General features: G+C 41.9%; 1 protein-coding gene across 1 annotated transcript in view; it reads right to left on the bottom strand.

Annotated features, from left to right (window-relative positions):
• Positions 1-4,420: 4,420 nt before the first annotated feature.
• The window catches only part of LOC109239470 (14.7 kDa ribonuclease H-like protein), a 25,719-nt gene continuing 5,874 nt past the window's right edge, over positions 4,421-24,265 (bottom strand). Inside the window, exon 2 of the mRNA XM_019406039.1 lies at positions 4,421-4,827. Coding sequence (XP_019261584.1) covers positions 4,421-4,827 — 407 coding nt within the window. The remainder of the gene's footprint in view (positions 4,828-24,265) is intronic.

Raw genomic sequence — 24,265 nt, 5'->3', positions numbered from 1 at the left:
AAAAATCTCCCGAAAATTTTCCTCACACCGATCTCTCAAGTCCAAAATGTGAAATATGAGTGATCACGCCCAACTACGCCTTATAAAAAGGACAATGCGGACGTTGCAAATATAACCTGAGTATTGTGCCCAGAGTCGAATCCACAGAGAACTAACCTATCAATCACTATCTTTAGACCTACTAAACTCTTTAGAATCAATTTCCCAAACGTTGAGAATCACAGTTGATGGTGTTTTTAATAACTAAGATCAACAGTAACTAATAGCTACAAATTAAAGATGCTAAGCTGTAAACAATAATGAGAAAGTGCTAAGGTAATGATTTCCCCTATTGATGGAATTCCTTCTGTTTATGCTTCATACAAATTTACCAACACATCTCTATTAATCATGAACGCTCTTCTTACCGTAAATCTCTCCCGAGTAATCACAGTAATTTACTAGTTGCACTCTCCCGAGATACACTAGCTTGCTTTATTTAACACAATTCACTTTAGATTACACCCAAGGCTTCGTTATCCCTAATCCCGCCTTTAAACCCTCGGTTATTGATCCCTCATATACTTTGAGAGTGGTGTTGTTCAACAATTACCTAAATATGCACTGTCTCCCGAGTTATGCACACTAAATAGGCACAGCTAATTGAGGATCCTGTCAATTAACTACAACAAACACATAGTTGAACAAATAGAGATTGGAACTAGCAATTTGTATTCACATAAACAAGAAGTTCATCCCCCAATAGGTTCCATCAAAACCTTAGACAAAGGATTTAGCTACTCATAACTATGGGTAAACAAACTAAAACAATATTCATCATAAAACTTGCAAGAAAAATCAAAGAAAAGAAGAAAGATGTTTTGGGTGATCTCTCGCAATTGTTTTCCTTGCTAAAAAAATATTCTCCAATACAAATCCTACCTCCTTTGGGCGAAGTCTAGTATTTAAAATTGGGTTTTGGGCTAAAAATCCCGTGTTTTGCACTTAAGTCCCTGAACTCTTCCGCCTCTGCCGCGGTCGCGGTCAAACCGCGGCCACACACCTTCTCTGAATCTCAACTTATCCGCGACCATCTTCTACCGCGGTTCGGTGGAACCGCGGCAGTCCTTCTTCAGGCTTGGCTTGAGCTGCTTCGCTTGGTTCATTTGGCAAAATTTTACGATTGGCCTCTTTTTCTCCATATTTGATCCCAAAAGTACTCCATAGCCTTCTCTTGTCATATATCACCTGCAAAGCATGAAAAGCACTAATCAGAGCATTTTGTTATCACTTTTATCATCAAAACTATACAAGAAGGTGGTTCTTTAGGGCCTAATTATAGTTAAATTCACCTATTATCAATGAGATGAACCCTCATTTTGAAATTTAAGTTCTGCTGCCTAGTGATTCCTTCTTCGCGAACACGGAAAATGCCTCGCGTTCGCGAAGCCCAAAAATGTTTTTGCCCAAAAAAAAAATTCCGCAATCGCGGAATACCACATGCGAACGCGAAGAAGTGACTGATCAAGCTACTCGACCGTGTAACACACCACGCGACCGCGATGAAGAAAAATGCATGAACCTGCAGCCCCCTAATTCTTCTACATGAATGCGGCCCCCTTCACGCTTTCGTTATTCACTGAGAACCAACCTTCCGCGATCGCAGACCCCTTCCCGCGATCGCATAGAGAAAATATCCCCTAGTGCCAAAATACTCTTCGCGATCATGTTAATCCACTTGTTGTTGCGTATAAGGAAGTCAGCAGCACCAGATTCAGCAACCTTCAAGGTTCCGAAATGCGCCGAACATGATCTGAATTACACCTGAGGCCCCTGGGACCTCAACCAAACAAACCAAAAAGTTCTAAAACATCATAGGAACACGCTCTAAGTGTCAAATCACATCAAACAATGCTAGAATCACGAATCAGACATCGTTTCAAGCCTATAGAACTTATGAACTTTCGAATTCCAAAACTAATGCCGATTCATATCAAAACACCTCCGATTTCCCTCAAATTTTGCGCACAAGCCATAAATTATATTACAGACCTATTTCAACTTCCGGAATCGGAATCCAACCTCGATATCAATAAAGTCAACTCCCGGTCAAACTTCCCAAATCTTCCAAACCTTCAACGTTCCAACTTTCGCCAATTCACGCTGAAACGACCTACGGACCTCCAAATCCACATCAGGACGCGCTCCTAAGTAACAAATTACCATACGGAGCTATTGGAAGTGTCAAAACTCCATTCCAGGATCGTCTACACAAAAATCAAACTACGGTCAACTCTTTCAACTTAAACCTCCTATTTAGGGACTATGTGTCCCCTTTCTCTACGAAACTCTCCCCAACCCGAAGCCAAGCACCCCGGCAAGTCACATAACCAAAATATAACATAAAGAAAGTAAAATTTAGGGAATTAGAATTAAAATACTCAAAACGATCGGCCGGGTCGTTACTTAGGCCCGATAGAGAAATGAGATAAAAGTGGGCGCTTGGAGAAGTTTTGTTTGAGAGGCAAAGGGACTAGACTTATTAAAAAAGCAAAAAGAAAATGTGTGACTAAAGGAGGTAACCTTAGAACAAGTTGTAAAAAAATGTGCCTATTCCTTCGACACCTTTCCATAGAAATAGGGGGAAAATGGCTTATTCCATATCAACGTAAGCCCGCTTATTCCGACGAAGTTATCCAGTGGTGAAAAGAAGGCCTTCCTCCTTCTTGCTCGAAACTCTGTCAAAGAAGCATTCTATTCCGAAAAGGCGACCCAAGCAAGGACATTTTGGAAGTTGGTCGATCAAGACGTGCACTTTCCCTCTGTAGAAGGATTTTCTAGTGTCGCAAAAAATGAAATTCATTATATGGACCATATTTGTATTTGTTAAGGCAAATATCATGGATGTTAGGGCTCGACATATATTTATATAATCGATTGCCCCAATCGATAAAATTCTATTAGGTTATCGATATCGGGTTATTGAGTAAATAGTTCGATAACTGTTTAATGTTATTTGACTATTGGGTTATCGGTTCGGGTCTCGATTTTCCCAATTTATTAATGGTTTAATCGATAACCCAATAAGCTATAACAAAATTATAATTTTACCTACTAAGCATATAAAGCCACCTCGTGGCTTCATTCTCTCAATTCTCTCGGCAGTTACTCTTCATCTTCAGACCTTAATCCTTAATGTAAGTTGTAAACATTATTAAATTTCTCATCTTAATTCTTTAGTTAAGATTTTTAGTTTTAAATTTTAAAGAATTAATTGTTCAAATTTTTAATTTTTTTTTAGCAAATATACCACTAGGCAGGCTGCCTAGTGGCTAATATATAAATAAAATCCCAAAACGAGTCCAAAGCATACAAGATGTCCAAACCGAAATAGAAGTTGCACGAAGCTACTAGCTACTAAAAAGATATAAAAGCTAAAGTCTAATGAACTAGCTATTACAACATTGTTCGCTGAATGCTTCATTCTCCTGTCAGTGTATGTGAATACAATTGCCAGTGGCAAATACCAAGCAGCACCTATCAAGCTCTCACCAGGCGCCAGTGTATCCAGTCCATAGGCTAAAATGAATTCCAAACATCTCCACCACAGAATTGAAGCCAGCATAGTCTTCCAATCATTAGTGTTGCTACAATATGATCTCCATATGTAGTGTACTGATTGTATCCAAGTATAAATCATGTGGTCGATCCTCAATATTATCATGTAAAAAGCATGGCTACACCTGTCTTGAGGCTGGCTTTAGGTAGGCTTTTCAAGGCAAAAGCCAGGCTGGGGCTGGCTTTAAGCAGGCTTTTCAAGGCAAAAGCCAGGCTGGGGCTGGCTTTAAGCAGGCTTTGCAAGGCAAAAGTCAGGCTGGGGTTGGCTTTAAGCAGGCTTTGCAAGGCAAAAGCCAGGCCAGGGCTGGCTTTAAGCTGGCGACGCCAGGGTAACGCCAGGGTATCATCAGGCTTTAGCCTGGCGCTGCCAGGCCTGTGGAGCTGGGTGATTTTATGTTCTTGTAAGCTCAGATCCTTCTCTTCCCGAACCTTTAATGTAGAAATCATTCTAAACATTGCTAAACCATCCTCAGATTGAGCATGAAGACATGCTAATACCATTGAGAAATGATTCAACAATCTCCAGAAGTTCCACATAACAGATTCAACCTTTTCCTTAACATTTGAACATATTAGAAGTAGAATACATTGCACCATCCAATACCTGCTTATCCCATTGGTCCTGTACACTATCAAAGCACCCCTAGAATGAGCATGCGACCATGCTAATACCACTGGAAAGTACCTTAATAGCATACAGAACGAGACATAAAAGAAACAAGCAGGTATGTGCAGATTCCAATCCTGTGAAGCCATCAGTCTGGGGCTCTTCTTTTTGCTATTCTAACCCTAAGGTTAGGAGTTTGAGACTTGTCTAAATTAATCAACCTCCTCCTGCACTAGGCAGTTCAGAGAATGAGTGAAACTCAGATGTACCTGCAAAAGAAAAAACAATGTTAGCTATAAAATCCGCCACCGAGTTGCCTTCTCTGAACACATCTTGAAAGATCACATTGAAGTTGCCCTTCATCTCTCTAATTTTCTTCACATCATTTGCAATTACCCATGGAGGATCCCATTCCCCTTCTATCACTTTCTTCATCACTAATGAATCAGTCTCCAATATGAGAGGGTGAAGATCATGCTCTACACAGTATTTCAATCCTTGAAGAATAGCCTTAGCTTCAGCCACCACATTAGTTATCACTCCCAGGTCTATTGCCCTTGCATACGCCACATCACCTTCGTCATTCCTCACACAAAAGCCTAATGAGCTAGGGCCAGGATTTCCTTTTGAGGCTCCATCAGTATTGCATTTGTACCAACCACGAAAATGATTTTATTATTTTTCTATGAAAAGGCTCTATTTGTTTCTTTTGCACTAATTCTTTAGTATGTACAAGATTAGGATTTTATTATTTTTCTCTGAACTACGCCAGCCCGCAATGAGATTTTTAGTAAGATTAGATTGGTGAATGTCTTATTTCTTATTCCTACTAACTTATAACTTTGAAAATTGAGATAAGTCATTGAGATTTTCAAATCCAAAGAAAATTTTCTTTTCTAAAAATGAAATTTAATCCCCTTTTTTTAAGAGCAAAAATTCAGTTCCTTTCTCTTAATAGTATGATCACGATTTCTATTGAAAACAATGAATATTTTGGATATTTTTTTATCCTTTTCGGGTAAACCGATAACCGAACCGATAAGAATCGATAACCGACTAATCGATTACCGATAATTGATATTTTATCGATTGGGTTATCGGTTTAGTATATTTATGAACCAATAACGATATGCCGAATCAATAATATTCACAACGAACCGAACCGACCGATGACCACCCCTAATGGACGCGCTGTATCATTAATTTTACTTTCAACGCAAATCTTTGCGGGTGCTTTCGAGATTGCCTTTCCAGGGTGCTGAGGTCTGAGGTCTGCAATCACTTTTCCCAACAAACAACTTTCCTGATTTCTACTTAAAAGCTGATTATATTCTTTGTCTCCTGATTAAATTAGTCTTTATTATTATTAATTCAGTACCTGAATATTGTGTTCTTGATCCCATTTAGAGACTGATAACCGTATCAGTCTTAATTCAGTACCTGAATACTTAGGTCTTAGCACACTGAACAGATCCAACTAATTAAGCAGTAAAAACTATTTAGGCAAATATTTCCCAAATTGGATTTGAAGTTAAATTGATTACCTTTTATTACAATGGGAAATAAAAATTTGCACCTAAGCAACCTCCACTTCCAACCAAGAGGTTGTGAGTTCGAGTCTCCCCAAGGGCATGGTGGGAAGTTCTTGGAGGGAAGGATACCGAGGGTCTATTTGGAAACAGCCTCTCTATCCCAGGGTATGAGTAAAGTCTGCGTACACACTACCCTCTCCAAACCCTACTAAGTAGGATTATCTAGGTTGTTGTTGTTGTTGTTGTGACAATTTCAGTGGTCTAACAGGATTAGGGCGGGCGTCTGGTCGGTGATGTACAGTTTTCAAGAAGTTCTTTATCTATTGGCAGTGTAAACTAATCTTTATAATATCAAATCATTTAAAAGAAAACTATAATAATTATTCATAATAAATAAAACTAATAAATTAGGGAATAAGAGGAATCACCTTCTACAACATGCTAAGTACATTAATAATATAAAACATTTGTGATTTGATTATATATAAGTAAAATTATACTAGCTAGTATTGGCTTTTCACTTCCAATCCAATTTTCTTATTACTCGTGTATGATACTCCCTCCGGTCCAAAATAAGTGATTTTTTGGATGTTTTCACACAAATTAAGAAATCCACCTTTTAGCATTAATTAGTAATGGAATTGACCATATTAACCTTTACTATCTCATATAAACACTCCTAACACATATTCCAACACAATTTACTCCAAGGACAATGTAGGAAAAAAATAATTAATCCCTTCTTGAAATCTGGAAAAATCACTTATTTTGGACCACAAGAAAAAGGCCAAAAAATTATTTATTTTGGACCGGAGGGAGTACATGTTTATGGTCTCCCGCCCAAGAGAAAAAAGAAGCGACAAAAGTGCGTTAGGAAAAGCAAAAGGTAGTCCCTTTCCTCCCTAAGTTAGCAGAGAGTTAGGTGCTTTAAATAACAAGTATACGTACGATGTCGTCATAAAACGGGACGGCAAAATTGCAAATCAACTCATTAGCTATACACATTGTGCCACGAGTGTCATAAATAATGCTTAATGTTTCCTTTAATCTAACTCTTAATAAATTTTGCTTTCCACTAATTAGGAATGTACATGAGTTGGGTAGGTTTAGTTTTTATAAAAACCAAACAAAATCAACTATATCAATTTAGTTAGTTCGATTTTATCGATTTTGTCGGGTTTTTATCTTTTTGATTTCTTTTGTCACATGAATATTATTTTAACTTACTTTATTAGTGTTACGAAGAGGGAGGATTACTTGGTTACTTTTTAAACTGCGGTGGCGAAGATTCAAATTGACTAACTTCTCCTCAGGAGATGTGATAGAGGACTGTGCAAGGATTGCAAGGTTATCTCGGGTGAGATCCTTGCGACGCAGCATAGGCTCTTGGTGATGGATGTTAGTATTATATTAAAGAGGAAGGAGAGGTCTGTACGAGGACAATCGAGGATGAGGTGGGGAGCCTTGACTAAGGATAAAGCCCAGGAATTGGAGGGGAGGTTATCAGCTATAGGAACTTGGAGTAGTAGCGGGGACGCGAGCGTTATATGGGCGACGACGGTAGACTGTATAAGGGAGGCTGCGAGAGAGGTGTTAGGGGCCTTCTTCTCTTCCACTTTATCTTGGACCACTTCATTCCACCACCAGTTGCATTTGTGCCCCCCAGAGTAGCCCTAAGTTAGTAGGGCGCATAGGTGAAGAGGAGAGGAGAGCGAGCAAGGAGAGGTATAAGGTAGCTAGGAAGGAGGCTAAGCTGGCTGTCACGGAGGCTAAGACTGCGGCTTTTGGTCATCTTATGAGGACCTAGGGGACAAAGGCGGGGAGAAGAAGTTATTCCAGCTAGCCAAGGCGAGAGAGAGGAAGGCTCGGAATTTGGACCAAGTGAGGTGCATCAAAGACGAGGACAATAGAGTATTTATAGGTGAGGCCCAGATTAAGAGGAGATGGCAGAGTTACTTCCATAAACTTCTGAATGAAGAAGGGGACCGGTGCTAGGTGATTTGGAGCATTCCGAGAGTCACTATGACTTTGGGTACTGTAAGCGCATAGAGGTTGAGGAGGTCGTGGGAGCTATGCGTCAGATGAGTAAGGGCAGAGCGACCGGGCTAGATGAAATTCCCGTAAAATTTTAGAGGTGTGTGGGAAGAGCAGGCATGGAGTGGCTGACTAAGCTGTTTAATATTATTTTTAGGACGAAGAGGATGCCGGATGAGTGGAGGTCGAGTGCGGTGGTTCTGTTGTATAAGACAAAGGTGATATCTAGAGTTGTATCAAGTACAGGGGTATCAAACAACTGAGCCATACCATGAAAGTTTGGGAAATGGTGGTAGTAGTGAGGGTAAGGAGGACGACACCTATATTGGGGAACCAGTTTGGTTTCATTCCGGATCGTTCTACTATGGAAGCTATCCACCTTATTAGGAGGTTGGTGGAGCACTACAGGGATAGGAAGATGGATCTGCACATGATATTTATTGACCTGGAGAAAACGTATGACAAGGTTCCTAGAGAGGTTATTTGGAGATGCTTGGAGGCAAAAGGTGTGCCGGTTGCCTACATTAGGGCAATTAATGTGATGACCCGATAGGTCATCTAGAGCTTTAACCAATAATTCTATGTTTCCAAACCTCAAATAGCTCCTTTTAGCCTTCCTCGATTTACGTGCATATTCCGTGTCTTTTCCGGAAGGATTTTAAGTGAAAAATTGATTAAATGTTTAATCGTGCCTTAAAACTCATTTAAGTTGACTTCGGTCAGTATTTTGATCAAACGAGCCCAGATCCATATTTTGACGGTCCTAGTGGGTCCGTATCGTAATTTAGGACTTGAGTTTATGTCCGAAATTGAATTCGGAGGTCCCTAGCTCGATTTATCGCAATTTGTTGAAAATTAGAAGTTTGAAGGCTTAAAGAAATTTCAAGTTTGACCGAAGTGGGTCCGGATTTTGGTTCCGGAATTTGGTATACGTTCAGTACTGTAGTTATGACTTGTCCACAAAATTTAGTGCAAAATGGAGTTTATTTGACGTGATTTGGATGTCCGATTGTTAAAATGAAAGTTGTTTTTATTGAAAATTTCATTCATTTTTGTGTCCGATTCGTAGTTCTAGGTGTTATTTGATGTTTTGATCGTGCGAGCGAGTTCGTGTAATATTTTTGGACTTGTATGCATATTTGGTTGGGAGCCCCGAGGGCTCGGGTGAGTTTCGGATAGGCTACGGATATTTTTGAACTTAGAATTTCTGGTTTGTTTGGCTATTTCTTTCACCTGATGATTTCTTTTTCGCGATCACGAAGCTACTCCAGCGATCGCGAAGAGAAAACTGGGCTGGGGAGGGGATTTACCCTATGGGAACGCAAGGTTTTGGACGCGAAGGCGGAGCAGTGAGGGGACTGCCCTTCGCGAACGTGACCACACCAACGCGAACGCATAGCATTAGAGAGGCAGGGGCTGGGAGATGAGTTTACTTTATGCGAACGCGAGCCCAGGCTCGCGAACGCGGAGGCGAGGCGGGCTAAACCTACACGAATGCATAGAGTACCTCGCGATCGCATAAGCCATATAGGCAGTGCCCTTCGCGAATGCGTTAGGTTTCTTGCGATTGCGATGAACATCTAACGTGCAGTCATTTAAATTTCTAAAAGATGGGATTTCACCCATTTTTTACCATCTTTCCATTTGAGCTCGGCCGAGAGGCGATTTTGAAGAGAAATTAGTTCACAACCAATTCATAGGTTAGTATACTTTAACTCATTTTGTTGCATTTCTGACATCACCCATTAATTTATGGACTTAATCTTTGTTCTTCCATGGTAGAAAACTAGGAATTTGGGAAGAACTGGGGTTTTTAGTAAATTCGAGATTTAGACCTCAATTTGGGTTTAGTTCTCGAAACCAATTACATAATCGGGTTCGGTGATAAATGAGTAAACGGATTTTGGTCTGAATCTCAGGTTTTGACCAAGCGAGCTCGAGATTGACTTTATGGAAAAAGTTTAAGATTCCTAACTTTATGTATTGAAATTGATTTCCTTAGTATTATTTGATGTTATCGAGTCGATTTTGGTTAGATACGATTGGTTTGGAGGTGGATTCTAGAGGAAAGGCTCCGGTAGAACTCTGAGTTGATTGCGGAGTAAGGTAAGTGTCGTGGTTAACCTTGACTCGAGGGATTAGGACTTGTTTGCCTATTTGCTATGTGTTTAAATGTGTGGGTACAACGTATATGTGAGGTGACGGGTACTTATGCGTTGTTGTTGGGTTAAAGCATGAGGATGGGACTTGTTTCCTTGTGATTTTTTGCTTTCTTTAATTATGACATCCATGCTTAGATTAGATTATTATTTACTGATCGTTTCCTCTGCATTTATGAATTAATCGTGATGGTTGAGTATTTTTGGAAGTTGAGGTTGGCATCTTAGAACCCTCATTGATGTAAGGTTTATTCTTGCATTACCTATCTCCCAAATTTTTATATTCATTACTACATGGTAAGGGAGAGTATTAAAGCACGAAGGGTGATGCCATGCCGTTTATTGCCTCATTTATAATTAATACATAGTGAGGAAGGGAGTAAAAGCACGATGGGTGATGATGTGCCATATTTATCATTTCATGGTGAGGATGAGAGTAAAAGCACGAAGGGTGATGCCGTGCCATTATTATTGTTTCATGGTGAGGTTGAGAGTAAAAGCACGATGAGTGATGTCGTTCCGTCTTTATTCATTATGTTTATACGTTTTCATTGGTTGATGATTTATTTGACTAATTTGTTTCGCCATTCTTGTTGTAGTTATCGTATCTTGTTCCCTTTTCGCCTGTCCCTTCCTAATCGTACATATTAAATCTTTATTATTTACTATGTTGCACATATATCTACATTTGTACAGGTTAAATTACTTGAGTGTCCTCTCATAGCCTCATCAGTACCTCGTCGAGTTTAGGCTCGGCACTTATGGAGTACATTGGGTCGGTTGTACTCATGCCACACTCTGCACTTCTTGTGCAAAATTTGGTACTCGTCCCAGTTATACGTGAGGCGCATCATCTTGGATTATAGCATTTGGAGACTCGAGGTAGATCTGCTAGTGTCCGCAGACCTTGAAGTCCCCTTCCTCTTTCCTAATTTATTGTTCATTTCATTTGAAATAGTTGTATTTATTTCAAACTCTATTTGTAGAACTTCTAGTAGCACGTGCACTTGTGACTCCAGATCTAGGATTGTACTTAGATATTTTTGGTTATTTTACCTTTTCACACATCTTTTAGCTTTATTTTAGTTTAAATGGGTTTTAATTACTTAAAATTTTCAAAACGGCATACGATTTAGTCTAACATTGGCTTGCTGATAACTAGGGATTTTGACGTATTTTATGCCCCTTCTTGCTTATGCTTTGATTATAAATTATTACAAAATAGTCCCAAAAGGCTCATAGGTTGTGCTTGCTTGCAGGTTTGATCGACAAAGTGACGAAATGTCAAAGAACGGCTCAAAAGGAGTAAAATCTGCACAAGTACCAAAAACAAGGCAAACTCAGGACAAACAGGCCTAGTGCGGCCGCACTACACTTTGTGCGGTCCGCACTAGGTAGATTCAGAGAATGGCAAAACCAAGCTTCAAGCAAAGCGGCCGCAGTACACATTGTGCGGTCCGCGGTGAAGGCTCCGCAGCCGTACTGCCATTATGTGCGGTCCGCAGAAGAGAACTTCAGAGAGTTGAAATTGCCAAGGTTCAAAGCCATGCGGTCCGCGGTCATGTTTGTGCGGACCGCGCTAGCTGCCTCCGCGGCCGCGGTCCATTTTGCGCGGTCCGCGGAGCCCAAGTTCAGATAGCCAGGATTTGAAGTCCGAGAGCCTAGAGCGGCCGCAGTCCATTTTGTGCGGCCCGCACTGACCCCGCAGGGGCATTTTTGTCCAATTTTTCCGGCTTAGTATAGATAGAACATTTTTCCATTTTTTAGGGTATCAGTTATTTTATTTTAGCAGCTGCGCTCGTGAGAACATCATCTATTGCCATTTTTGGCATCTTAGCTTTTAACGATAGATTCTTGTATTTTACTTTAGTGCTTAATTAATATGTCTTCCTTTTCATCTATTTCTCTATTTTCTTCTTCAAGCATGAGTAGCTAAACCCATTAGCTAGGTTTGTGGCTCAACCCTAGTGTGGGTAATTGATGGGTGTTGTGATTTAAGGTTAGATTGACTATGGGTGTTTGTATTTGGGTCAATTTTATGGCTTAATTTATGAATTGGTGGTTGCAAATACTGGTTTGTGCTAAGTTGACTTGGTTCTTCTTGAGAGAGAGAGCCTAAGTCTCCAAAATTAACCCAACAAGGAATTGGGATGGACTCAAGAGAATTGATAGTCCCAATTAAAGGGTTAAACCTCGAGAGAGTAATTACCCGACTTGAACCCTAGTTGCTTGAGCTAATTTGCCTACCCATTTGGTCTCGAGAGAGTCAATTGGGAAAAATCACTCTCTCTACCGAGAGGTGTGAGAGTGGGTAAAATTGTGCAATGGTTATACATATTTCCCCAATCATGTCAATCAAGCTTTAGAAGCAATTACCCGTCAATTAGCCACCTAGGTGAAAGTAACTACCCTAGTGCCCCTTAATCCATTAGATACAACTCGTAGCAATTATCTCTTAGCGTAATCTAGTTTCAATTCTAATTAGTAGTTTTATAATAGTAGTTTATAAAAGAAAACCCAAAAATGTTGGAAGTGATATTTGGAACAATTACACGATTCTAGACTAGATAGATACATCAACTCCCTTTCTAGCTTCCTGAGGAATTCGATCCCGACCCTCATATCGGGTAAAAGCTATTGCGACCCTCTCTTGCTACCTTTTATTGGTGCAGAGTACATAGCGATAAACTTTTTGGCGCTGTTGCCGGGGAGCTAACGGTTTTGGCTATCTATTTAGTTAGTTTTGTGTGTTTTTCTTCTTTCCTTCTTTATTACTAATTTGTGTGTGTGATTGCTACAGGTACCCAATGGCTTTAAATGCTAATGACCCTCTTGGAAATGTGCTTGCGGGGGAGGAGGTAGATGAAATTGGAGAGGATGAGGTGCCTCTTGTACCTTCCGGACCAAGACGAGGCCGCCAGGCCAATGCTAATGACAACGTTCCAGACCCTCCTCCGCCACCTCCAAGAGCGGTTCCTCGGGTGCTACCGAACCAAGGATATGCAAGTGCTATTGTCCCACCCAGAATCCGGGCGGGCAACTTTCAGATAACTAATGTGATGTTGACCTTACTTGAGCAGCGTGGGTATTTCATGGGCGCTGCGGATCAAAATGCCTACAAAAATCTAAAAGGGTTCGTGGATACATGTTGGGATAGCAAGCAGACGAATGTGTCCGAAGATACTCTTAGGTTGAGACTTTTCCCGTTCTCACTCTGGGGAAAGGCATTGGATTGGCTAGAGAGACTCCCCAACCATTCCATCACAACTTGGGATGAGTTGGCGGATAAATTTATTGCTAAATTTTTCTCACCCGGGCACATGGAGGCACTTCGAGATGAGATATTGGCTTTCAAGCAAGAACCCACGGAACCTTTACATGAGATTTGGGAGCGGTTTAGAACAATGGTGAAAGAATTCCCAAACAACGATATGACCGAGGCGATGATTCAACAAACCTTCTATCGGGGCATCAATACTACAAATCAATGCATAGTCAATCAATTGGCCGAGGGTAATTTCATAAGTTGTCTTATGATGAAGCTTGTGAGATTCTTGACGAGATGGTGGATACATCTTCTGCCTGGCAAAGTAGAGCCAATGTTCCCCAAGGTGACCCTACGGTCATCCATTTGCACAAGGAATTACATGACCATGGACAGGCTATAGCGGACTTGACAACTACTATGAACCAATTAGCTAAGGCACAGTTGCAACAAGTCCAAAACCCTCGCCAAGTGAATGCTATGGGAAGTGTTAATTTGCTTACCAAAAAGAGAAGGCAACAAAACCAAGGGAATTCTGAGCAATTTGATGATGATTGTGATGGGTTTCCGAATGATGGCTATGATGAGCAAAATGAAGAGGTACAATATGTTAACAACTATCAAGGCAATAGAGGCGACTCTTCAAACCAACAATGGCGACCCCAAGGTAATTGGGGCAATCAACAATAAGGTGGTGGTAATTGGAACAACAACAACCAAGGCGGTAACTGGGGGAACAACAATCAAGGTAACCAAGGTCATTGGAATGGTAATAACAACAATTGGAACAACAATGGTCAAGGCAATTGGAACAACAATGGAAATCAAGGCATTCGGGGGCAAGGCTTTCGAAGGCCCCCAATGTACCAACAATCGAACAATCCACCCCCGTTCCCTTCTCAAGGANTATCATTTCTCATGAGTCCATCCCAATTCCTTGTTGGGTCAATTTTGGGAGACTTAGACTCTCTTTCTCAAGAAGAGTCAAATCCACAAAGCATAAATCAGTGTTTGCAACCACCAATTCATAGATTAAAACATAAAATCAACCCAAATAGCAAACACCCATAGTCAACTCAACCCTAGATGGTAACACCCATCAATAACCCACACTAGGGTTGAGCCACAACCCTAGCTAATGGGTTTAGCTACTCATGTTTGAAGGAGAAAATGAAGAAATAGATGAAGAAACATATTAATTAAGTACTAAATTAAAGTACAAGAATCTATCGTTAATTTGAAGCTAAGATGCCAAAAATGGCTACAAATGATGTTCTCACGAGCGCAGCTACGTTCTAGAATTAACTGATGACCTAAAAATGGTAAAATGTTCTATTTATACTAGGCTGGAAAAACTAGACAAAAATACCCCTGCGGGGTCAGTGCGGGCCGCATGAAATGGATCGCGGCCGCACTAGGCTCTTTGACTTCAATTCTGGGCTCTCTAAACTTGGGCTCCGCGGGCTGCGTAGAATGGACCGCGGCCGCGGAGGCAGCTGGCGCGGTCCGCACAATCACGACCGCGGACCGCATGGCTTGGACTTGGCATAATTCCATCTCTCTGAATCTCTTGTCCGCGGACCGCACAAAAAGGTAGTGCGGTCGCGGAGCCTTTACTGCGGACCGCTAAATACGTACCGCGGCCGCTTTGAAGCCCACTTTTGTCAACTCTCTGAACCATCTAGTGCGGCCGCATTCGACTTTGCGCGGTCCGCGCTAGGCTTGTTTGCCCTCAGTTTACTTGGTCTTTGATACTTGAGCAGGTTTCACTCCTTTTGAGCCGAACTTTTACATTTCGTCACTTTGTCGATCAAACCTGCAAACAAGCACACTTATGAGCCTTTTGGGACTATTTTTGTAATAATTTATAACCAAAGCGTAAGCAAGAAAGAGCATAAAACACTACAAAATCCCTTGTTATCACTACCCTAGTGCCTTTTTAAACCATTAGATACATCTTGTAGCAATTTACTCTTAGCTTATTCTAGTTGCATTTTCAATTAGTAGTTTAATTACAGTAGAATATAAAGAAAACCCAAAAATTATGAGAAGACCAATTAAGAACACACACGCAATCCTAAGCTAGATAGATACTCGATTCCAATCCTAGCTCTCTGTGGATTCGATCCCGACCCAAAATCGGGTAAAAGCTATTGCGACCCTGTCTTGCTACTTTTTAGTGGTGCGGAGTTGGAAGCGATCAACTTTTTGGCGCCGTTGCCGGGGAGCTAACGGTTTTGGCTATCTATTTAGTTAGTTTTGTGTGTTGTTTTTCTTTCCTTCTTTGTTACTAATTTGTGTGTGTGATTACTACAGGTACCAAATGGCTTTAAATGCTAATGACCCTCTTGGGAATGTGTTTGCGGGGGAGGAGGTTGAGGATATTCGAGATGATGAGGTGCATCTTGTACCTCCCGGACCACGACGAGGCCGCCAGGCCAATGCTAATGACAACGTTCCAAACCCTCCTCCGCCACCCCCAAGAGTGGTTCCACGGGTGCTACCGAACCAAGGCTATGCAAGTCCTATTGTTCCACCCAGAATCCGGGCGGGCAATTTTCAGATAACTAATGTGATGTTGACCTTACTTGAGCAACGTGGGTATTTCACGGGCGCTGCGGATCAAAATGCCTACAAACATCTAAAAGGGTTCGTGGATACATGTTGGGGTGGCAAGAAGACGAATGTGTCCGAAGATGCTCTTAGGTTGAGACTTTTCCCGTTCTCACTTCCGGGAAAGGCATTGGATTGGCTAGAGAGACTCCCCAACCATTCCATCACAACTTGGGATGAGTTGGCGGATAAGTTTATTGCTAAATTTTTCTCACCTGGGCACATGGCGGCACTTCGAGATGAGATATTGGCCTTCAAACAAGAACCCACAGAACCTTTGCATGAGATTTGGGAGCGGTTTAGAACAATGGTGAAAGAATGCCCAAACAACGATATGACCGAGGCGATGATTCATCAAACCTTCTATCGGGGCATCAATACTACAAATCAATGCATAGTCAATCAATTGGCCAGGGGTAATTTCATGAAGTTGACTTATGACGAAGCTTGTGAGATTCTTGATGAGATGGCGGATACATCGTCCGCATGGCAAAGTAGGGCCAATGTTCCCCAAGGTCCTATGGTTATTCATTTGCATAAGGAACTACATGACCATGGACAGGCTATAGCGGAGTTGACAACTACTATGAACCAATTGGATAGCGGAGTTGACAACTACTATGAACCAATTGGCTAAGGCACAGTTGCAACAAGTCCAAAATCCTCGCCAAGTGAATGTTATGGAAAGTGTTAATTTGCTTACCAACAAGAGAAGGCAAAGAAGGCAACAAAACCAAGGGATCCGAGCAATTTGATGATGAATGTGATGGGTTTCCGAATGATGGCTATGATGAGCAAAATGAAGAGGTACAATATGTTAACAACTATCAAGGCAATAGAGGCAACTCTTCAAACCAACAATGGCGACCCCAAGGTAATTGGGGCAATCAACAACAAGGTGGTGGTAATTGGAACAACAACAACCAAGGCGGTAACTGGGGGAACAACAATCAAGGTAACCAAGGTCATTGGAATGGTAATAACAACAATTGGAACAACAATGGTCAAGGCAATTGGAACAACAATGGAAATCAAGGCATTCGGGGGCAAGGCTTTCGAAGGCCCCCAATGTACCAACAATCGAACAATCCACCCCCGTTCCCTTCTCAAGGATCTAGTTCTTCGGGTAATGATATGGGAAGAATAGAAATGATGCTCGAACAAATGATGAAGAAGAACCAAGATTCCGATGCTCAATTGGCTTCCCACAATACCTCTATTCGGAATTTGGAGGTGCAATTAGGCCAAATTTCTCAATCGTTGAATACTCGCCCAAAGGGTGCTCTACCAAGTGATGCGGTAGTGAACCCTAAGGGTGGGAACAATCATGTGATGGCTGTTACAACAAGAAGTGGGAGAGGCGGTGATGTGCATGCCTCGAAAGATAAGCAAGTTGTGGATGATGATGTTGAGTTGCAAGAAAATGATGTTCCTTTGGTAGTTGAAGATGTGGTTGAGAATGATGTGGACAATGATGTGAGGATTGACATTGATGAGGCCGAGGTGGAAACTCAAGAGGCCGTGAACCCGTCTAGGGAGCACATAATTGACATGCCGGAGCCGGTGGTGCCAAAAGACAAGGCACCTTTGCCTAGACCACCTCCGCCTTATCCTCAAAGGCTAGCCAAGCAGAAAAGTGACAACCAATTCAAAAAGTTCATTGACATGATGACGAGCTTATCCATCAACGTGCCTTTGGTGGAGTCTTTGGAGAAAATGCCTGGTTATGCTAAATTCATGAAGGATTTAGTTACAAAGAAAAGATCAATGGACTGTGAAACTATCAAGATGACCCACCAAGTTAGTGCCATAGTACATTCAATGGCCCCGAAATTAGAGGATCCCGGTGCTTTCACTATCCCTTGCACTATTGGTAGTGCAGACTTTGCCAAAGATTTATGTGATCTTGGGGAAAGAATCAATTTAATGCCCTTCTCAGTTTTCAAGACTCTAGGTATTGGGCCACCAAGGCCAACTTCCATGAGATTACAGATGGCAGATAGATCAATGAAGCGTCCTCTGGGTATGGTTGATGATGTGCTTGTCCGGGTGGACAAATTTATCCTGTCGGCGGACTTTGTGATTTTGGATTGTGAGGTGGACGATGAGGTCCCAATTATTCTAGGGAGACCTTTCCTTGCAATGGGGAAGGCATTGGTTGATATTGAAGCGGGTGAACTAACTTTCCGAGTAGGTGATGAGAAGGTCGTCTTCCATGTTTGCAAATCCATGAAACAACCCAATAACACCGAGGTATGCTCATTTGTGGACATTATCACAGCTGTGATAGTGGATGACACAAGTGCTATGATTAACGTGGAGGATCCTCTTGAGGCGGTGCTATTAAATCTAGATGTCAATGATGATGCAAGCAGAGTGAAGTGTGTCAATGCTTTACATGGGATGGGCTCTTATTCCTATGAGCCGAGAAAATTGTCTTTGGATCTTGAGAATCGGAAAACTCCACCAACCAAACCATCAATTGAGGAGCCACCGATGGAGTTGAAGGCACTTCCTCCACACCTCAGGTATGAATTCTTGGTCTCTAATTCAACTTTACCAGTTATTCTTTCCTCTTGTCTTACTAACATGCAGGTAGATGCCACATTGGCGGTGCTCAAAAAGCGGAAAAAGGCAATTGGATGGACTCTGGCGTATATAAGCCCCGCATTTTGCATGCACAAGATTATTTTGGAGGCTGATGCAAGGCCTTCCTTGGAACATCAAAGGAGGCTCAATGAAGCAATGCAAGAAGTGGTAAAGAAAGAAGTGATTAAGTGGCTAGATGCAGGTGTGGTGTATCCAATCTCCGATAGCTTATGGACTTCTTCGGTGCAATGTGTGCCGAAGAAAGGTGGGATGACTGTGGTGACTAATGACAACAATGAACTTATTCCCACTTGGACGGTTACCGGATGGCAGGTATGCATGGACTGCCGGAAGCTAAACAAGGTGACCCGCAAGGATCATTTCCCTTTGCCATTCCTTGACCAAATGCTTGACCGCCTTGTCGGGAGAGCTTTTTATTGCTTTTTGGATGGATATTCGGGTTATAATCAAATCTTAATTGCTCCGGAGGACCAAGAGAAGACAACATTCACCTGGCCATATGGTACATTTGCTTTTTCTCGGATTCCGTTCGGGTTGTACAATGCTCCTGCGACTTTCCAACGATGCATGATGGCTATTTTCACCGACATGGTGGAAGACATTTTGGAGGTCTTTATGGATGATTTTAGTGTGGTTGGTGATTCATTTGAAGAATGTTTGGAAAATTTGAATAGAGTCCTAGCCCGATGTGAAGACACAAATCTCGTTCTTAATTGGGAAAAATGCCACTTCATGGTTGAATAGGGCATAATGTTGGGTCACAAAATTTCTAAGCATGGGATTGAAGTAGAAAAAGCCAAAATTGAGGTGATTTCAAGGCTTCCTCCCCCCACTTCTGTCAAAGGGGTGAGAAGTTTCCTTGGGCATGCGGAGTTCTACCGGCGATTTATCAAGGATTTTTCGAAGGTTGTGAATCCCCTTTGCAAGTTTCTAGAGAAAGAGGATAAGTTTGTGTTTGATGAGAAATGCATGGAGGCTTTTGAACTTCTTAAGCACAAGTTGACCACTACCCCGATCATTACCGCACCCAATTGGAGTTTGCCTTTCGAGCTCATGTGCGATGCAACTGACGTTGCGGTTGGGGCAGTGTTAGGTCAAAGAGTGAACAAAATGTTTCATCCCGTGTACTATGCAAGCAAGACAATGAATGAAGCTCAAAGGAACTACACGGTGACGGAGAAGGAATTGTTGGCTATTGTGTTCGCCATGGAAAAATTTCGGCCATATCTTATGGGAGCCAAAGTCATAGTGCACACCGACCATGCCGCCCTAGGTATTTGATGACAAAGAAAGACTCCAAGGCAAGGTTGATGAGATGGGTATTACTTCTTCAAGAGTTTGATTTGGAAATAGTGGACCGGAAAGGTTGTGAGAACCAAGTTGCGGATCATTTGTCCCGCTTGGAGGAGGAAGGAAGGCCGTGTGATGGCTTGGAGATCAATGATACATTCCCCGATGAGCAACTACTTTCTGTGTCAATGTGTGATATGCCATGGTTTGCGGATATTGCTAATTTCATTGTGACTGTCATCATCCCGTGTAAGCTCTCTTCTAACCAAAGGAAGAAGCTCAAACGGGATAGTCTGGACTTCTATTGGGATGAGCCATACTTGTTTAAGATTTTCACGGATGGTGTGATTCGAAGGTGTGTCCCGGAGGGATAGCAATTGAGTATTTTGGAGGCTTGTCATTCATCCCCCTATGGTGGCCATCATGGAGGGGTGAGAACGGCTTCGAAAGTTTTGAGTTGTGGTTTTTATTGGCCAACCTTATTCAAAGATGCAAGTGATTTAGTGAAAAGATGTGATCAATGTCAACGAGCAGGCGGGATTTCCAAGAAAGATGAGATGCCTCTAAAATCAATTCTTGAAGTTGATATCTTTGATGTATGGGGTATCGATTTTATGGGTCCTTTTGTTAGCTCGTGTGGTAACACTTACATTCTTTTAGCGGTTGATTATGTGTCAAAATGGGTTGAGGCCGTGGACTTGCCCAACAATGAAGCTAGGAGTGTGGTGGCATTTCTAAAGAAGAGCATTTTCACAAGGTTTGGTACACCGCGGACAATCATTAGTGATGGAGGATCGCATTTTTGTAATAGAGCTTTTGATGCTTTGCTTTCCAAGTATGGTGTCAACCACAAAGTCTCTACACCTTATCATCCTCAAGCAAGTGGCCAGGTTGAAGTGTCTAACAGGGAGATCAAGAGTATTTTGTCCAAGACCGTCAATGCCAATAGGACCGATTGGTCTAAAAAGTTAGATGATGCTCTATGGGCTTACCGGACCGCTTACAAGACCCCAATTGGTATGTCGCCGTACCGATTGGTGTTTGGGAAAGCATGTCATCTACCAGTGGAGTTGGAGCATAAGGCCATGTGGGCCTTGAGGAAGCTTAACCTTGAGTGGGATGTTGCGGCTAATCTTCGTGTTGAACAACTCAATGAACTTGATGAATTCCGGTTCCATGCATACTCTAGTTCGTCCTTGTATAAGGACAAGATGAAGTACCTTCATGACAAATATGCTCGTGGAAAGGAGTTCAAAGTTGGTGATTTGGTCCTCTTGTTCAATTCTCGTCTAAGGTTGTTTCCGGGAAAGCTGAAATCAAAGTGGAGTAGACCATTTGAAGTTGTGTGTGTGACCCTGTTTGGTGCTCTAGATTTGAAGAACAAAAGTGGTGAAGTCTTTAGAGTGAATGGGCACCGTGTCAAGCATTATCTTGGGAAGTTTGATGATAGCCATGTGGTGGCTGTTGTTCATTTCAAATGATGTGATGGTAAANNTATAGTACATAACTATCAAAATTAAAATACTGGACTCGATTTTTTATAGATATAAACGCAATTAAACCTAAAAGACGCTATATTGTAATTATATGCAATTTAGCTTTAAAAATACTAAATAAATTTGTAAAAATATGCAAAAAATATCTTAGCCTTATTTTAGTATAAGTATGAGAATCCAATAAATGAATCACCAAAAATGACAATTTTGGAAATATTATTGGATTTTTATGAATAAAATAGGGGAATAAACTAGTTTAAAAATCGTTAAAAATATAAGGAAAAATGATAAAACATTTGGACACACTTATATATGCATACATATGCTATTTTGAAAGTATTTTGCATATTAAAAATATATAGGGAAAAATTGGGGATCAACAGCTGCCCCTCTTTATCCGGGAAGAATGAAAGAGTTGTCGGGTAAAGATATGATGGCCAATTTTGACCGAGCGGAACGGTTTAAAGATGTTTTGGCCGCGCCCTGGCTTCTGGGCTGCCTACATATCCCTGGTTTTAAAAGAATCAGGCCATATGTAGTTCGAGGTCCGTCAGCGGAGTATGCCGATGGAGACTTTTCAAGAACAGACGCAATATCCAGGACGGGGTGAGTGGTTATGCTCTGATAGGGCTGTGGAAATCGGGGCGGGATTGCTCCTGCCGAGATGGCCGTTGCTCGCCGGTTTACCTGCAAATAAGCAATACAAGCATATATTATGCGTAAATTTAAACATGATGCAAATTCCCATCGGACCATGAAGGTTGTCTTTGGACGGTTAGGATGACGTCCTTAGACCATGATGTCTTGAGCCATGAAGCGTATAATAAAGGATTCGCAGGCCATGAAATGATGTTCTCGGGCCATGAGGATGGTGCCTCCGAACCATGACGCCTTTGAATAATGATATGCAAAATATTAAAAGGGTCCTCAGGCCATGACATGGTGTTCTCGGGCTATGAAAATGGTGCCTCCGAACGATGACGCCTTTGGATAATTTGGCGTTCTTTCAGCCCATGAGATGCAGTTTTTTGGCGATCTTTCAGCCCATGCGATGCAGCAGGTGGCAATCTGTCAGCCATGCAAATGCAAATGAAGTGGCGACCTTTCAACCATGCAAATGTAGACGAAATGGCGATCTTTCAGCCGTGCAAATGTAGAAGAGGTGGCGATCTTTTAGCCATGCAAATGCAGATGAGGTGACAAGCTTTCAGCCATGCAAATGTAGATGAAGTGGCGATCTTTCAGCCATAAAAATGTAGAAGAGGTGGCGATCTTTCAGCCATGCAAATGCAGATGAGGCGGCGATCTTTCAGCCATGGAAATGTAGATAAAGTGGCGATCTTTCAGCCATGAAAATGTAGAAGAGGTGGCGATCTTTCAGGCATGCAAATGCAGATGAGGCGACGATCTTTCAGCCATGAAAATGAAGAAGAGGTGGCTATCTTTCAGCCATGCAAATGCAGATGAGGCGGTGATCTTTCGGCCATGCAAATGTAGATGAAGTGGCGATCTTTCAGCCATGCAAATGTTGAAGAGGTGGCGTTCTTTCGGCCATGCAAATGCAGATGAGGTGGCGATCTTTCAGCCATGAAAATGCAGATGAGGCGGCGATCTTTCAGCCATGAAAATGCAGATGAGGTGGCGATCTTTCAGCCATGCAAATATAGATGAAGTGGCAATCTTTCATCCATGCAAATGTAGACGAGGTGGCGATCTTTCAGCCATGCAATGCAGACTTTCTGCCATGCAAATGTAGATAGAGGCAACGTTTAGTCTCGGAAGACAGAATGGTAGCCTTATGCAACGTAGAAAATGCAAATAGAGACAGCGTTTAGTCTCGAAAGGCAGAATGGTAGCCTTATGCAATGCAGAAATACATATGGAGACAGCGTTTAGTCTCGAAAGGCAGAATGGTAGCCTTATGCAAGAAGTAAAAGGGAAAATGGTAATAGGGCTTTTGTTAGCTGATAGCAGATTGCGATATCGTGACTGCTAGGGACTCTGTGACACACGAAATGTCACTGGTGTGTGTGGATAGCAAATGTGAGTAAACGCGATGGTTCTGAGAGTTGTATTCCTGAACAATGTTTGTCTCGTGAGTGTATAGTATGTTTGATGATTTCGCAATACAAGTGCCTGCATCCAAAGAAAAAATCATGAATTTTGTAAAAGGGGGGGGGGGGGAAGGGAGGCTAGTTCGTATCCCCACTGGCTCTGCTTGACATGTTCGGCTTTGATCTGGTGATAATGTATGTATCATATGGGTAGCGTTGCTAAACAAGGCAATGTCAGTAGTGAACATGCATGATTTCGTAAAAAATATGTCATAAATATATAATTAAGAATGACTTTTTAGATGAACCGACGACTGTGACGTGGTTCAGGACATTGCAACCTCTCTTGCTATGGAATTTTGAGGGTCCTCCTCAAAATTCTGCCCCAGTTTAATGGGTTGATGCTTCTGACTGTTGCTTGTGACGATTCGGCTGAATTGCTTCGGAATTTTGAGGGTCCTCCTCAAAATTCTGCCCCTAGTTTCCAATTGCGCAGGGGGTAGGGGGGGGGTTTATTGAGTTGTGACCGAACCCATAGGGCTGCCTACGTATCCCCTCTTAAACGGGAATCAGGGCAGGCGTAGTTTAATTACATCATGTAGGGAAAACATAAAGGTTACACATAGTAGCGTTTCACTGCATCTGAATTGATCGGCTTTGGCCAGACTTCTCCATCTATTTTTGCAAGTATGAGGGCTCCTCCTGTCAGAACCCGGTGAACCATGTATGGACCCTGCCAGTTGGGAGAGAGCTTCCCCTTGGCTTCATCTTGATGCGGAAAAATTTTCTTTAACACCAGCTGTCCTCGTGTGAACTATCTTGGCTTGACTCTTTTGTTGAAGGCTCTGAATATTCTGTTCTGATAGAGTTGACCATGGTAAACTGCATTCATCCTCTTTCCGTCTATAAGAGCTAATTGCTTATAACGACTTTTCACCCATTCTGCGTCGTCGAGCTCAGCTTCCTGTATGATCCTTAGGTAAGGAATTTCTACTTCGGCAGGAATGA

The sequence above is a fragment of the Nicotiana attenuata genome, unplaced genomic scaffold (assembly GCF_001879085.1).
Source record: "Nicotiana attenuata strain UT unplaced genomic scaffold, NIATTr2, whole genome shotgun sequence".
NCBI lineage: Eukaryota > Viridiplantae > Streptophyta > Magnoliopsida > Solanales > Solanaceae > Nicotiana > Nicotiana attenuata.
Note: the sequence above shows the minus strand (reverse complement) of the source record. Positions and strands in the feature narration are given on the sequence as shown.